The sequence below is a fragment of the Lissotriton helveticus genome, chromosome 8 (assembly GCF_964261635.1).
Source record: "Lissotriton helveticus chromosome 8, aLisHel1.1, whole genome shotgun sequence".
Taxonomy (NCBI): domain Eukaryota; kingdom Metazoa; phylum Chordata; class Amphibia; order Caudata; family Salamandridae; genus Lissotriton; species Lissotriton helveticus.
The window spans coordinates 74,725,802-74,742,715 of NC_136069.1; the positions used below are offsets into that span (position 1 = coordinate 74,725,802).

The following is a 16,914-nucleotide window of genomic DNA, read 5'->3' on the forward strand; positions in this document are numbered from 1 at the left end:
GATTGTTAAGGATACAAATAGGTTGTTAGGCTCAGTCATCCTTGTGAATGATTGTGAACAAGGTGGAAAGGCTGGCAGATCAGTTCAGGATGACTGGTTCACACATCCTTGTAGTGGACAGACATTTTAACTTTATGATAAGCTGCCAGAGAAGTCCGGTGATTAACTCATGATCCCCGGTATGGTCCTCTACCCTACAATGTAAAATAGCATTTAGGTGACACACTGTTGTGTGAGAGCAACAACTCTTATCAGGAAAAAGGGAAGTAATCTTGGTTGATGAAGAATCCTAAACTGGCAATTTGGAAGTCATTAGCGATGGAAGGAGAAGCACTGAAAGGGACTGTCTTGCAAGGTTTATTGGTAAACGCAGGAGAGTGATTTTACAAAAGACAAATCAATAGACAGGATATATAAATTACAGTAATTACTCTGTGAAAATGCACGAGGCTTCAAAATGTCTGTCTTTACAGGTTGTCACTGAAGGTTTGCAATGGTTTACGCATCCATATTGCAGCACATTGAAATAGTCATGTGTTTCATCCGAGTCTTCCACGTCTGTGCCAGTTATCGCTTCGCTCTCAGTAATTTCTAGCCTTGTGTTTTGCAAATCTTTGGCAGAAGCCTGCGACGAGGAGTAATGTTTTCTGATACATGACATGTGACAGGACAATATCTTCCTATTCTTCGACTGCAAGAAAATAAAAAAGAAATTATGACCATGGACTAAAACATTCAAATTTTATATAGCTCCCTTACTATACCACAAATAATGAGACGTCTTATATGGTTCCCCATTGATTTTATATGGTGAAGAAAATGACAGCAGGGTGCATAGAAGTTACATTTTTATGTTAAGCCAGTAGTTTGGCTTGCATAGCAATTACGCATTGTCAATGTTAGTAGGTCTGGCTTATGAATAAAAAAGTGCTTTTTGTGTCATTGAAGGTGAGTTTAGACACTCAATAATTCATCATACAGGCACTGTGTCACTCAAATTTGGATGCATTGATTCTTGCAGTGACTTATTCACTCTGACACAACAGCAATATAACACACACAAATTGAACAGCATTTGCAGATAAATTAAAAGAATACATGAAGGAAAAAGAAAACATGCTTCTGTGTAAACACGACCGGCATATGCCTGCAAATACAAAACTTTACACAGCAGTGGTTCCGTATTGCAAAGCTATTGCAAATGGTCTATAGGGGTTTTAAAGTTCAAGCATGGCTGCCACATTTAGAGAAAACATGTTAGCCATCTTGGAACGGTAAAACAGAGATACGCCATAGACAACAGCATTCCATAATGGTCTCCTGGTTAAGAGGAAGTGGCAACATGGGTTGCGGCACACCATTGATTAAATGAGCAGCAAGCGATATGTTAGCACTGCCTGGAGAGATGTAATATCCCCTTAAGAATCATTAAAGTAAAAAGAAGAGAAGCAAATAAATGAAACTTTAAAAGAGAAGATTAAAAACTAAGTAACTATCCAACCAGCCCTTACCCTGAAATGCACTCCTTTTCAGCTGGATGTATACATTTGATATACAAATGCATTCACAGGGAAAGAGAACCAATGACTAATATGGACTGAACCTTTACCCCATGCAGTTCACTGTCCTAGATGGGCGTAGAGTGCAAATGACACTCAGACAGAACAATGACAGACCAGAGCTGACCCAAAGGCCCCCTACATATCTATATGGATGTATATTTAAATATATGTATGTATGTATGTGTTATTAGAGATTCTGGTAAACGCTAAGAAGAGATCTTCGCAAGAATTATTACAGGACATATCTTCTTTTAGGGTTTGTCAAAGGCAGTAACTAGCACCAAAAGTATTCCCTACACAGGTAAGCTGTGACATTTCATCTAACAATACCTATCTGTATTCTTTAATATAGAGGGATAAGGGATAACAATCCCTTAAATGCCTATTGATTTTAACATCTGCGTTTCACAATCACTATGCCAGTCCTAATGAGTTTATCATAACATTTGTAAAACAATTAGTCTCCTGGCAACAGAATTATGTTCCTAGTGAATGAATTGACTCTGTAGCTGGTATAATTATCACAATAACCAACTGCGGTCTCCTGTTCTGAGCATACGCTTCCCCACATGGCAACCACGAGGCATTCAGTCAAAAAATTACATTGTATACAAAATTGCAGTTGCCAAATCAAAATACTATCTCTCCTAAGAGCGTGTGACAAAGAATCTTACAGCATAAGTCTTCTATATCCATGGTTTGTTACCAGCACCAAAACCATTACCTACTATGGTAATCTGTGAAACTCCATGGAACAAATTATCTATCTGCAGGCTTTAGTGCAGAGGTATTACAATTCACCAGTAAATGACTAATGACTTTATGCTTTTCACTATCATCTGCATGTATCATAACATTTCTTTTGTAAACAATCAGGCTCATGAACTTTATCATGGGCTTGTGACCATAACCTCAGACCTACTGTGTCCTTTCATAAGCATTTGCACGAGGCAACCATAAGGTGTACTGTAAAAACCGTACAAATATGTACAAAATGCAAATGTCATAGCAACATTAAATCCCCTCCAATTGAGCCTATAAAAGATTACTGTAGTGCACATTGTCTATCCCCCATGGTTTGTTTGGGTGGGTCACTAACACCAAAACCCTTTCCTATTACCGTAATCTGTGAGAATCAAATACCTGGCTACTGGCTTTAGCACAGTGTAATACCAATCCACCCTTAAAAGCCTATTGTCTTTAATACATGCTTTTCACACTGAGTAAGGGATTCTTGCGTTGTCCTACATTTATATAATAAACAAATCACGCCTAGGGAATCTGGCATATCTTTTCCCATTGAACACGTAAAGCCTCTAGCTTTTATCATTGACAACTCAAGCCCATTGTGCTGAGCGTAAGCTTTCTACAAGGGAAACAGATATTTTGTTACTTTTGTACTTTTATAACTACCTACAAGATTTAGCACTGTGTCCATCCTTAAAAGGCTATTGTCTTTAACACATGCTTTTCACAGTGAGTAGGCCAGGTCTACTGGCTTTGTTTCATAATAAACAGATCAAACCTCTAAAATGTGGCATGACTTTTCCCAATGAACCATCTAAGTGTTTACCCTTTAAAATTTTAAACACAGTTTGTCCAACACCAGCCTATTCAAGTGCACATGAACTGACAAACATCATGTGTAGTTCAACTCGATTCAATTCAATCAGTCTTTATTCGATAATTTTTCCAATCATAAAAGACACAATACATCATAAAAATGTCATAAAAAAGATTATACCCTAAAAACATACAGTCTTAAAAAGATTAATATATAATTATCGAAAGACCCTGACAATATTTCATTGAGATAGCTCTTAAAAACAATCCATATAAACATTCCTTCAGAAATTTGAAGAAAACAATGTAGGACTTGCTATAAAATAAATAGTAATTCAAGGAGAAGGAAGATTTTTCCTTAGCAGTGCCCATGCCCAGCTAAGGAATTTCGCAACAACTATAACAATATCAGATCTGGTGTTCGTTACCAAAATACGCTGTACTACCATACCCGATCTTGTACCCAAGTTAGCGCAAAGCGGCTTAAGCCACTTGCGACGAGGGATAGTGTAGGCAGGGCACACATGTGTAGTTATAAAATTACAATTGTGCACAAAAATACAGTTTACAAAACAATATACAACCCCTCTCAACAGGGCCAAATAAGACTCATCACAGAGAAACCCCCCATGGTTTGTCAGTCAGCGTCCACCGTCAAAACCCTTGCCTACAACTGTAATGTAAGACATTACATGTAACAAAATACCTGTCTATAGACTGTAACACAATGTGATACTAATCTAGTGTTAAAGACATATGCTTTTCACAATTATTAAGCTAGACCAACTGCCTTTCTCATAATTTTTCTTAATAAGCAGATCAGACCTATGGCAATGAGACATAACATTTCCAGTGCTCAAATCAGGCCTATATCTGGTGACCATAGCCAATGCAGGCCTACAGTTTTGAGAATAAGTTTTTCCAAAAAGAAAGCATCTAGCACAGTCATTAAAATGAGAAAAGTATACAGAATTACATTAGGCTAAGTAAACTGATATCTCTCCTAAGAGGGCCTAACAAGGATTCTCACAGAGCAAACCTTCTGATTGTCACATTGTGTGATCAGCAAAACCAATGTTACATTGAATGATAAGCACTAAAACCATTGCCTACTAATATAATCTGTAAGATTCCATGCAACAAAATACCTATATAAAGGCTTTAATATAGACTAATAACAGTCCACACTTAAATGCTGTTGAACGTTATAATTTACAAGACAAAAACCCAGAGAACATTCATTCGTACAGTCCTATTAGTCTCCTCAATACGCACTATAAGTTAAATCATGAAATTACTAGCCAACTGAATGAACACAGTACTAGGCGCTCTTATTCATCCAGATCAATGTGGGTTCATTTCGGGTAGACAGCTGTCAACAAACACAAATTTCCTGGTTGAGGCATTAGATTATTTTCAACAAAAAGAGATCCCAGTACATATATTTTTACTAGATGACGAGAAGGCTTTCCATTGATTTTATCCAGGTGATCTCGAGAATCTATGCGGGCGCGCATTTGCACGGTTATTAAGTCTGACAAAATAGGTACTTGCAAAATACAGCCGAACACAAGAAAGGGGTGCCCACTCTCACCCATCCAGCTTGCGCTTTTGATTGAGCCTCTTGCATTTGCCATCAGAAACGTGAAGGGGGTACTACCACCAGTGGGTAGGATGGCAAAATTAAGTTATACGCAGACTATGTCGCTATGTTTTTTTAAAAAATTTAAAAAAACGTTTTATTAATTGAACACAAAAAGATCAACAGCAGGTGCCGAACATTACAAAACAAAAGGAAAATATACAAACATATAGTGCAGAATAGACGGATGATCACCAAGACGAGAACTGCCAAAAACGGTATCAAGCATGCAGTCGTATCATATACGATAAATATTCAAAGCCCAGTCCAACCAATAAAGCCCACAAACCCCTCCACCCAAGGGAAACAGGATTGTCATTGAGAAGCAATTTTCAAGTGGCAGGAGAAATGGAGCGCAACAATTCAATGGACCGAGGCAACGACCGAAACCAGCACGCAGCAATAGGAAACTCAACACATTGCTAAAGTCAGCTCAAACAGTACCACCCTCAGAACCCGTCCACCCACAAAACAGGATTATTCGTCGGTAAGGCACCCAATATCAGGATTCGGGTAGGATTTTAAGAATAAACAAAAACACACACACAATACAAAAACCCCTTCCCCCCACCCTGCACCCCTGCATGTAGCTTTTGCCGAACCCCAACTAGCAGTGTGCCTGTCGCCCCATCTAACTAAATAACTAAAAGTAGAAAATGGAGGAGGGCCGTATTCATGTGGGCCCCCGGTCCATCCTCCCCTCCGCCAGAACCAAGCAACCCCTATAACGGACCCTTCATTTTATGAAAAAACTCGTACATAACAACACAGGGGAAGCTTTAAACACCGCCCACCCTCCCGTAGGCACAATGGTAGCAATTCCCTTATCCACCGGGGCCAACATTCCAAACCCAGTCCTTCAGTCTCAGCCTTGGCTCTTCCGATCAGTCGTGCAAACCCCTTCCGGTCGAACTGCCGCATCCGCAGGAGAGTCGAAGTGTGTAAAGAGTTCAGCAAAGTACATCCGCCGACGAATCAAAGATGTTAAGCCATTGAGAACCCCATCACCACTAAAGGCCCCCCTCACCGACATTAACTCCCAACGTTGTTTCCATCGCAATCGTATTAAAACTGCTGGGGAGGGGAGAGACGCTGTTTTGAGCCCAAAACAGTTCCCAACAGGAGTCTCCAGAAAGGGAGCACCGACCGGTCTTCCCACAGTCAGAGGCGATGATAGGTACAACGATCCGGTCGTAGCACCAAGCTTGCGGTTATCGGCGACCACACTGCCTAGTGGCTGCGGCACCTCTCGCTGCACGGGACCCTCATCCTTCGATAAAATGGCCATTGCGGGTGTTGTAGCTAGCATTAGTTCTTTCAATGGAGCAGAGTCCGGTCTAACTCGCCCTGTCTCAAAAGTACCAGCAATCATTTTATGTACGAGGTCCTCCACATACGAATGGAGTGCCCCGATGGCGCCAGTACAGTTCCCAGCGACGGTTCACACTCGGCCCGTCCCATCTCTCCTCGCTCGGTTTCGACCACTTTTATTTCCCCCAGAGAGCCCGGTCTCTCCGGGGGAGCAAGCAAGAGCGGAACGGACGTCTGTGGAGGGCGACTTATCATGTACCACTGTAGCAATCGGCACTCCGCTACCGCGAGCGAAGACCCCGACCCAACGAACACCGGAGGGGGACAGACAGTGTCCCCGGGTAAGGGGCCTCCGCCCACAGCCTCAGTCGTGCCTCGTCGCCACTCCTTTGATGTTACAAACTCAGAGGACCGCCATCAAAATCGGGCAAAAACAACCTCCAGAGCAATAGACCGGACCCTGCCGAACTCCCACGGCCGATGTTGTTCAACTGGAACCCAGCTGGGCCAGTACTCGAGGCCCCGGCTCCCAAGCTGGTTAAGGCCTCAAACTTAAACTCGACGTAACTCCGTCTGCCAAGCCGGTAAAGTTTCGGGATTGCACCGTCAGACAGCTCTCCGGTTCATCCACAAGGAGGAAGGGCGTAAACACAGGATTAATGACAGGATCATCTGGCAGGAGACGGAGGTCGGCGGAGCCGGGAGCCTAAGCAGCCATCTTGTTTGCTAGCATAGCTCATCCCCCTGTCGCTCTGTTTTTAAAGCCAGATCAGGCCACCCAACGGAGTTTGTTGATATTTTTCAGTAATTTCAGTTTGTGGGTGGGCTCAGAATCAATCACTTAAAACCGAGATCCTTTCATGTAAATGTGGGGTTCATATCCTGCCCTAAGAATTTTGCCCATTAGTGAACACAAGTCCCAAAAGGTATCTGGGCATTTACGCCATGGAGGAGGTGGATGATCTATTTGCACTCAACTATAAACCTCTCATTAAGAACATAAAGGCTATGTTCGCAAGATGGCCAGGATTGCCAGTTTCAATAATGGGGCAGATCACGCTAGTTTGCATATCTGTATTACCGCAATTTAATTCCTTTTTTGCTGCTTTACCTTGTGCCCTGCAATTAATGTTTTTAACTGCTTACATGCTTGTGACGGAGCCGCTCCGTCATGAGCCTCGGTTGAGCTGTGCTCATGACGGAGCGGTTCCGTCATGGCCCGCTCAGCGCGCCTGCGTGGCGCGAATTCCGCGCATGCGCTGGATGTTCCATTGAGCAGATGGGGCCATGACGGAACCGCTCCGTCATGAGCAGAGCTCAACCAAGGCTCGTGACGGAGCGGCTCCGTCACGAGCATGTGAGCGCCGCTCGGCCCCCTCTCCCCCCTAGCGCTGCGGTGGAATTGCCGCCGCAGTGAAGGGGTTAAAGGAAATTGAAGGGCTGCTCTCTACTTTTATTTGGTCTAATAAAGCACCATGCATTGCACTAAACACTTTATATGGGTCAATTACTGATGGTGGTTTCACATTGCCGAATTTAAAGGGATCAGTTGATAATATTTTTGGGGATTTGATTGCACAGGAACATGAAATCAAGAATTTTCTACGTTTGATGAAAGCACCGAAAAAAGTTTGTTACACTCACATACAATTGCTTTTTAGACGTAAGGGGCAATTTAAAAAATATGTAAATATACCTGCTGTTAATAGCTCCACTCGTTTTACTGACATCTACATAGGAACGCAGACCGTGGTCGAGAGAGGTATCATCACTTTATAAATCCCACAAACATACACATAAACATAAACATCACTCATAAATGGGAATACAATGGCTATCAAACGGTTGGGGATTTCTTTAGAGCTGAGGTCTGGAAAGAGTTGCCCGACACAGAACCCGACATTCGGCACAGAAAGATGCCCCTTCGCTGGTCCTTTATCCATATTAGACACGTTTTTCAAGTGCTAGATCTGATCAAGACTAAAGCATGTTTGGCACTAGTTGCAGACTTAATCGAATTAGATAATTCTAGGCCTGTTAGGTACTGAGTGACTGTACTTCGGGAATATTAACAAGGGAGATCTGTTTGATAAAGTTAAACAAAAATGGTTACTTCAGGGGCGTGTAACAATCTCGGCCAAGGTTTGGAATACGACAAATTAATTTAATTTCTCAGAGATAAGAGGTGCAAACTTCCGCCGGATGCAATGATACACAAAGTGGCTCCTATTTAAAACACCCGAATTTCTACATAAATTTAAATCCCAGATACATGATAGATGCTTTAGGTGTCGTAAGAAGAGCGAAGAAAACTGGTGGTATATTACTTGTGCTTGTCCAAAAATAGCTGAATACCGGGCCTTCATTAATAAACAAATATCCTCACTCATTATTGATTTTGCCCTTGATACTAAAGCCATCTCGCTGGGGGTCTTTGCAAATCCTACAATACGGATGGCAGAGAACAAAGAAGCTATTTCTGGTCACACTGAGCCAGCTCCCTCATCCTTCAAAATAGAAAGTCGATGGTTCCACCAACATCTGTACATTAGTGAGCAAAAAACGGAAAGGTTTAAGGGCATAGACCGCCATCATACTTTAAGATCTGGATCATGTAATACATTTAGGAAACTATAGGCAGGATTGTGAAATGCAGTGGTCTGTGCATGTTGGCAATTAGGGATCCTTATCCAGAACCAGGAGAATGTTTAAGTGGTCAATCGTGGCAGCGCCATCTATGTATTTAAAGGAATTCTCTTAATTGTCTTATCGGCTATGTGATGTATTTATTTGAACTTTCTGAATAAAACAATTTTTTTTAAAATAAAAAAACTCTAACATATGCTTTTCACAATAAATATGTCGGGCATAGTGCCTTTATTATAACATTTCATTATAAACGAATCAGGTATTTTAACCATAATCATTGGCCTACCACCATTTTACCTTCTCAGTCCTGCTGCATCAAGTACAAGTTTGCCACAAGCTAAAAAGTGCAATACTAGCTCTCCTAAAATAACCCATACTCACCCCCTTGGTAGTTTGGCACAAGCAGGCAGGCTTATCTCAGAGGCAGTGTGTAAAGCATTTGTGAACACATACAGTAATACAGTGACAACACTACAGATGGACACCACACAGGTTGTATTATAAAAATAAGTATTTTTATATAGACTTAACACAAGACCAAACAACAAAAATCCACAATACTGTACTCAAAAATAGACTCTAAAATGTTATAAAATAGCTCAGTTCTCTCAAGTTGTAAATGAGACACTTTACTCTCAATGTACCTTGAATGCGTAATGCAAAGAAAACAAAAGGTTCTCAGGGAAGGTGATGCGTCGGTTCCTTACAGCTGAACAGGGGAGTTGATGCTCGCTTCCTTACTGTGTGGGGAGGTGATGCGTCGGTTTCTTACTGCTCTCCGGTGCGATGCAACAAGATGGCACCTCGATGCGATACTCTCTCCGGTGTGATGTGACAAAATGGCGTCTTGGTGACGATGCGACAACGTTGATGCGATGCGTGAACGGCTGTGCGGCGACTTGATGAACTTTGGAGCCACAACAGGCCCTGCGATGCACTTCTCCGGGGATGTGATGGCGACCTCTGCGGCGGCGGCACGCTTCTCCAGTGATGCGCCGCGCTTCGGCAATACGATGATGGCGTCGGCTCGCTTCTTCGGCGATGCGGCGGAGACACGCTTCTCGTTGTTGCGTTGCACTTCCAGCTCCAAGCGACACGCAGTCTCTCAGAAGGCCCAGCACAACAGCAGGCACTTCAATTCCCAGCAAGGGAATTCAGGGGGGAGCTGGTTGGTGAAGACTTGTATTCCTGAGACTTCAGGCAGGGGGCAAGCTCTAGTTCAATCCCTTGGTGATTCTTCTTCAAGTTGATTAAAAGCACACTCAGTCCTTTGTCTCCTTTCTTTGGCAATGAAGCAACCACTGTAGGCCAACCCCCAAACACACAGCACACTGGTAGTCTCCTCATTCAGCTTCCTGGTTCTTCTCCTCAGCAAAGGTTCATCTTTATTCCCAGAAGGGATCTAAAGCTCTTGGGTCTGGGTCCCAATATTTATACTCATTTTCCCTTTGTTCCCTGAAGGCAGAGAGGCCTTTGCTTAGTCCAAACCAGTTCTGGTCAGTCCTGGAGCACTTTGTTGCCAAGACTGCTTCTTTCCTTTCACAGTGTAGGCCAGGGACATCAGACACACCACAGGAGGTGGAACCAGAATTGTGGAGGGAAGGCACAGCCCTGTTCAGGTCCCAGGTGAAACTCCTCCCTCCCATCTGCATTCAGATCTCTCTATTCAGCCCTGTGCTGACTCACCCTGTCTCCTGGAATACCCCAGCCCCTGTCACTCAAACTCCAGACAAGGAATACACAACCTAGCAAAGACAGGCTTGGATAGTTAGGCAAGAAAATACCTACTTTCTAAAAGTGGTATTCTCAAACACAGAATGGTCAAACCAACTTCACTAAAATATGTATTTTATCATTCTGAGTTGTTCAGGCATACTAAACTAGAATTTCTACCTAGTTCCCTGAGTCAGTTAGGATTATAAGAGGTTATAAACAGACTGCCCATTCTGGCCTATGGGGAGCAGGTAGCCTTGCAATAGTGAAACACGAAAATGGCTCTAATTCACTATTAGGACATGCCACACACATCAGGGCTTGTCCTACCTTTTACTTACAATGCACCCTGCCCTTAGGCCTACTTTAGGGGTGACTAATATGTATAAAAGGGAAGGTTCAGGGACTGGCAAGTGGGTTCACTTGCCCAGTCAACATGGCAGAACCGGACTGCACACAGGCTCTGCAGTGGCAGACACGCTTTACACGCTGTTCCGGTGGGTGGCACAATCAGTGCTGCAAGCCCACCAGCAGCATTTGATTTACAAGCCCTGGGCACACGCAATGCATTGTACTATGGTCTTGACAAGTAAACTAAACCAGCCAATCATGGAGTCAGTAATCCATACATCAATTTACCATAGGGAGCACTTGCACTGTGGCACTGAACAGCAGTGGCACAGTGCCCAAAAGCATCTAAAACCAGCAAAAACATAAGAGGCAACAGCAAAGAAATAGAAGGGAGACCCACGCCAATGGTGCCAGGTCTAAAACACCCTTTGGCAATCAGGGGTCCAACAGAGGAGTCCAGGTGCTGTTCAGCAGGATGCAGGTGAAGTCTTTGTGTCCCTGAGACTTCAGAACAAGAGGCAAGCTTTACTTCAAGCCCTTGGAGAATCTTCTTCAGCAGGAGACCACAGCAAGGCAACATTCCAGTCCTTTTCACTGCCCACATACAGAATCAGCAACTGCAGGCCTACCCAACAAAGCAACACACATCAAAGGGGCAGTACTCCTCTTAGCAGCTCTTCTTTTTGGCAGGCTCCTCTTAGTCCAGAAGACATCTGGAGTTTAAGGTCTTATATTTATACCCCATTTTATCTTTGTAGTCTTTGTGCAAGAGTCTCTGCGCTCAGTAAAAACCAGTTCTGTCTTCCCTGGTCCAGCTACACTACAGAAGGGGGAGAGAGAATTGTGCACAGGAGACACAGACTATTCAGGTATGAGTGAAAACACCTCCCACCACTCTAAATGCAGATTAGGTCTATTCAGTCTGGCTTTGAGTCACCTAGGCAAAACAGATCACACCTCAAACGGCCCCCCGCTCCCCCTTTTGACTGTCTAGAGTGAATTCACATCCCCACCTCCTGTCACTCCAAAACCAGACACAGAATGGTAAAACAAGAAAATGCCCACTTTCTAAAATTTAAAAACCACCTTTACTAAAAGGTGTGTTATTAAATTCTGAGTTCCGGAAGCCTAAACTTATTTCTCCATCTTGTCCCAATTGTAAGTTACACAGGTAAAATGTTACAGTGCAGCTCCAATGATAGACTATGGGACAGACCACCTTTCAATAGCAAAAAACAAAATACACAGTATTTCACTATCAGGACTTGTAAAACACACCAGTATATTTCCTACCTTTCACATACCCTGCTCCCTGCCCATGGGAAGGTTTGGGCCTGGTAAGTGGTTGCACTTGCTAGGTCAACATGGCAGTTGGTCTGAGACACATTTATAGGGCTACTCATGTGGGTGGCACAACCAGTGCTGCAAGCCCACTAGTAGTATGTGATTTACAGGCCCTGGCACACAACATGCACTTTACTCGGGACTTACCAGTAAACCAAATATGCCAGACATGGATAACCAATCATATTCACAATTTACACAGAAAGCAGATGCACTTCAACACTGATCAGCAGTGGTAAAGTTCTCAGAATCTTATATTCAACTAAAAGAGGTTCAGAAAGATAGGAGGCAAAAGTCATAACATTTGGGGATAAACCTGCAAAAAGGACCTGGTCTAACAATGTACACATGTGGTTCTCTCAAAAGTACAATCTCAAATGTTCATCTATCATGGTGTGAATGTTTTTTTCGTGTTTGACTCTCCTTTTCCAAATCAACTGTGAATGTTACTACCTCTGATATATCAAACAATGCTAGGGGAAGTCCTCATCGATGAGGCACATGGTAGAACTAAGAGATCTGTGGAGCAGGCTCTTGGGCCCCTGAAAGCAGGATTTTGTTGTCTGGATAAGTCTGATAGAGTCCTCCTCTACTCACCTGATAAGGTGTGATAAATTACAATGCTATGTCATATGCTGCACAACATTTCCCTGTGTCAGAACATCCCATTTATCCTGGATGATGACCTCAATGAGGCCCTGGGTGATGTTGATCAATTGCAAAATGGAGATGACAGTGATGAGGAAGAAGGAAATTATTCAAGATAAGATGTCATCGACTGCAGTGGCTATACATGGTGTTTCAGTGTGTTTGTTACATAGGATTGTCCGAAATGCATTGGAGCAATATGTGGGATAATATGTAAAAATAAGAGTGGAATATATCTTCATTACGATTATGTGAATCAACATTATCCAGATTGAATACCTTGGAATAAAATAAGTTTTTTGATCATGAACACTATGATGTTTCTTTGAAAGGTGAAGGCAAGAATCGCCCCACAGTGTGCCCTAAGGGATGCCATCAGTTTTCTGATCGCACTTCATTTCTTCATTAATTTAATCGTCCACAGGGCAGAGGACGACACCTGGGAGCACCTATCTTAATAGATGAACTTTTGTTATTCAGACATTGTTTACCTTGATCTGTGCACTGGTCTAAAAAATATCACAATCTTACATAGGAGAGTGGCATACATTGTATATGAAAGATGAAGTTTTGTTAAATGTTAGATGCGAAGGTGCCTTTTTAATTGACAACACTGATGAACTGTGCTTTTTATATTATGGACCATATTATGACTTTGGGGGTCCTTCTGTGGTACCGCCACTGCTCCGTCCACAGGAGGAACACCAGTGCTATGGTGCACCCACCCACCAGATTCAGAACTGAATCCAAGTCACGCAAGCGGTGCTGCACTGGTCTCACGGTCAGGCAAGAGGTGCTGCAGTGGTCTCACAGAGCGCCTTAACGGCAGACCGCCGCTGTGAGAGCGTCTGCAGCACATTCCTGCATGTTGTGGCATGCACTATGTCATACATGCCATACCGTGCAGGAATGGGGATTCACTTCCGGGGGGCACAACATGTGCCCTCCTGCATGCACCCCCAGGCCCAGGAGTTGCCTCTCTGCTACCCTTTTTATGGCGGGCTCACTGCCATGGAATGGAAGGTGGTCAGGCAACTCATAATATGCTCGGCGGTGCCACAGTGGCATCACCAGCAAATAACTGCTCCTGACCTTTGCGCGATCCTGGATCCTGGCGGAAGGGGTGATCTGATGATTATCTGATGGTGATCTGAGCCTCACTCAGAATGCTGTGGGCAGGCCCGCAGTGCGGTATATTAGTATATTAGTAGGTGTGTTTCTTAATATAATTACTTGAAATATGCACATTTATGTTATACATTATGTCACACTGGCTAATACTAATGTGTGTGCATGTACATATGTGATCTTATGTTCATGGGATGTACCTAAAAGCATTATTCAAATTGATTCGAAAAACATTATAAACAAAAGATAATGGATTTATTATATGAAACACATATTTTTGTCAGCACAATGACATCAATGTTTGGTTGTTATTTTCGGTGACCCAAACCCTCAACATGTGAGGAAATAAAACAATTTTCATATGAAATTTAAATCATTGTGTCTGTGTATGTACTATATAACATTTGATACAAGTGATTTGTTTATTTACAGGAGATATTAACAACCCAGAAAAGAAAATAATTTAAATGTACTGAAATTCATAAGTTATTTACAAAGAATATAGTGTTAAAAGGTAATATGTAAGACAATTGAATGTAAACAAAATAACAAATACAATTACGTACACAGACTTGAGAATGATGACGGATGACATTTATAAGTGTAAAGTCACATTTATTAGGTCTCCATGTTCAAAATAGATGTTCTCCTCAGATTGCAAATGTGTAGAAGCAATTGTCCTAAGTGTAAACAGGAGGAAATTAGGACTTGCGCCTCTTGGGGGTGGTTCTGGTGAGATCTTCTCCCACTGGTCGAGCTGAACAATCCTTCCTCAGGGGGACTGCTTTCTCCACATGTATAGAGTATGAGGTGATGCCAGATGGCTCCTGGGATTTCAGGGTGTCCCTTTCTGTGGAGGAGCATGGTAGAGTGTTGTCAGATGTTAAAGGTGAGAGAAAGGGGTATATGACTGACTAACAACCCTGCATCTGTCCTTCAAACCATCATGCACCGTCTTATACAGAGAGCACACAGATATCTGCCTCTCCATGAGGTCATTGTGCTCCCTCTGAAACTGGTTGATGTCCCCCCCATGAGCTGGGTATTTACTATGGGATAATCCATGACCTGACAGATCTGGTTTGTGTGCCAGGAGGCTGCTTCTATGATGCTCTTGCATATAGGTTCCCTAATCATATGGGCATCAGTGGGCTCACTGTGCTGGTCACATTCTGGCCTACACCTGTCCCCTCTACCAGGTGGCCTTTGCACATACCACCATACTGGGTCCTGGCTCAACTGCAGATGGTGTTGCAGCTGGCAATACAGGAGCTAGGACTGGGGTGCATACTACAGCTGTTGGTAGTGATGTTAGGCCGCAGGGAGCTGTTACATGTCTGGCTGTTGAGGAGGGGCAGACACTGAATTATTCGTATGAGTGATGGTAGGCAAACTGCTGTTCACCCTACTACCCTACTGAGAGACACCTGACGGACCAGGCTCCTTCTCATCTGGATTAGGGCCAGCAGAAGATGTGTCTTCACTGGAGGCTTCTGCAGGACTGGGGATGGTGGTTGGAGTACTTGGTGCTGTTATTAGGACTCAAGCTCTGGCTCCTGGTCCTACAGTATAAAATACAATAATGATTAGTAAGACATTTGTGTGTAGATGGGTCATATAACATTTTAATAACTGCCTTTAAAATGAAAATGCTTAATAAAATAAATTGAAAGTTCGTCTCAGTGTTAATGCAGTTCTGCTTTCTGTGTTCATAAGTGAGAGATACCAAGAACCTTAGTGTAAACCTCAAACTGTCATGAAAAACAAACATTACATTCCTAACATCAAGTCATATGGTAAGTATGGGAGCACACTTGTAAGTCATGAGGCAAAAGTTACAGTGCTGCGCTTTGTCATGTTAAGCTTCCTTACACATCCACCTTTCCCATTACAATTTTGATTTTGAACTGTCCATCATGTTGATGTATAATTTGTATGACATTAAGCATCAACTGTAGACGGTAACATGGTATAATGAAAGTGAAACATCACATACATCGAAATTATCCTCAATACTGCTTTATGAGAGGTGTACTCATTGACTGATACCAGTGTAGAAGTTGTCTACTGCACTTTAGTATCCTTTTCTAAAATACGTCTCACCAGCAAATGTACATATTGCAATATATTAATGAGAATTTCAGAAATCATGGTGTTCACCAGACCCATACAAAGAGAATAACATGCAGTGTCTTACTTTTAATGGGATCAGTGACAGAATATCAACCACACAAATACAGTGACAAAAATATTGTTGACACAAATATCGTTTTCCTATACTTGTAAAGGTAAGTACAAAATTATCGAGTAAAAAAATATCGTTTAAAATATGTCAAAAATGTAGTTTTTCAATAAATACACAGTTTAACATAGTAAAATATAAACAATGTAATACAAAACTATAATCTAATGTATATTGCATAGATTTAGGTAACATTCAATATTAAAGATAAATATATACTTAAACATACACGCATAAAAAACGTGTGTATGTTTATATATACATATCTAGAAAATGCGAATTAAATATAAATATTTTACACTGTATTCATTTTTTGTGTTTTTAATTTACTAATACAAAACTTACACCTAAATTTGTATATATACAAGTAAAAAAACTCTAAACAACTAAATACACTATATATATATATATACTGATAAAATAACATACAAAAAAATTACCAAATAATATTACATACATGTAAACAATTAAAAAAATTGTAAACTTTGTAAAAAATAGACATGCTATTACCACTGCGCAACACTGTACAACAATAGTGAATGTGTTGGACTCCGGAGGGCTAAAATTTGCTATTCCCACTTCAGTCTGTGCAACAGTAGGGAAAACATTGGACGCCGGAGAGGTAAAATATACTATTCCCACTCCAGTCTGTGAAACAGAAAGAAAAGCACTGGACACCAGAGGTTTAAAATTTACTATTCCCACTCCCATCTGTGCAACAAGAGTGAAAGCATTGGACACTGAAAGGGTCAAATTTAATA

The 16,914-nt window shown here is 42.1% G+C and overlaps 1 protein-coding gene across 2 annotated transcripts in view; it reads right to left on the reverse strand.

Moving 5' to 3' along the window:
* Nucleotides 1-344: 344 nt before the first annotated feature.
* The window catches only part of TIGIT (T cell immunoreceptor with Ig and ITIM domains), a 211,344-nt gene continuing 194,774 nt past the window's right edge, over nt 345-16,914 (reverse strand). The window contains exon 4 of one of the 2 annotated variants that reach the window (XM_078655900.1): nt 345-691. In XM_078655900.1, the coding sequence (XP_078512026.1) occupies nt 428-691 (264 nt within the window). In that variant the 3' untranslated portion in view covers nt 345-427. Of the gene's footprint in view, nt 692-14,549; nt 15,474-16,914 lie in introns of those variants that run through there. The other variant, XM_078655901.1, reaches the window with a different exon arrangement.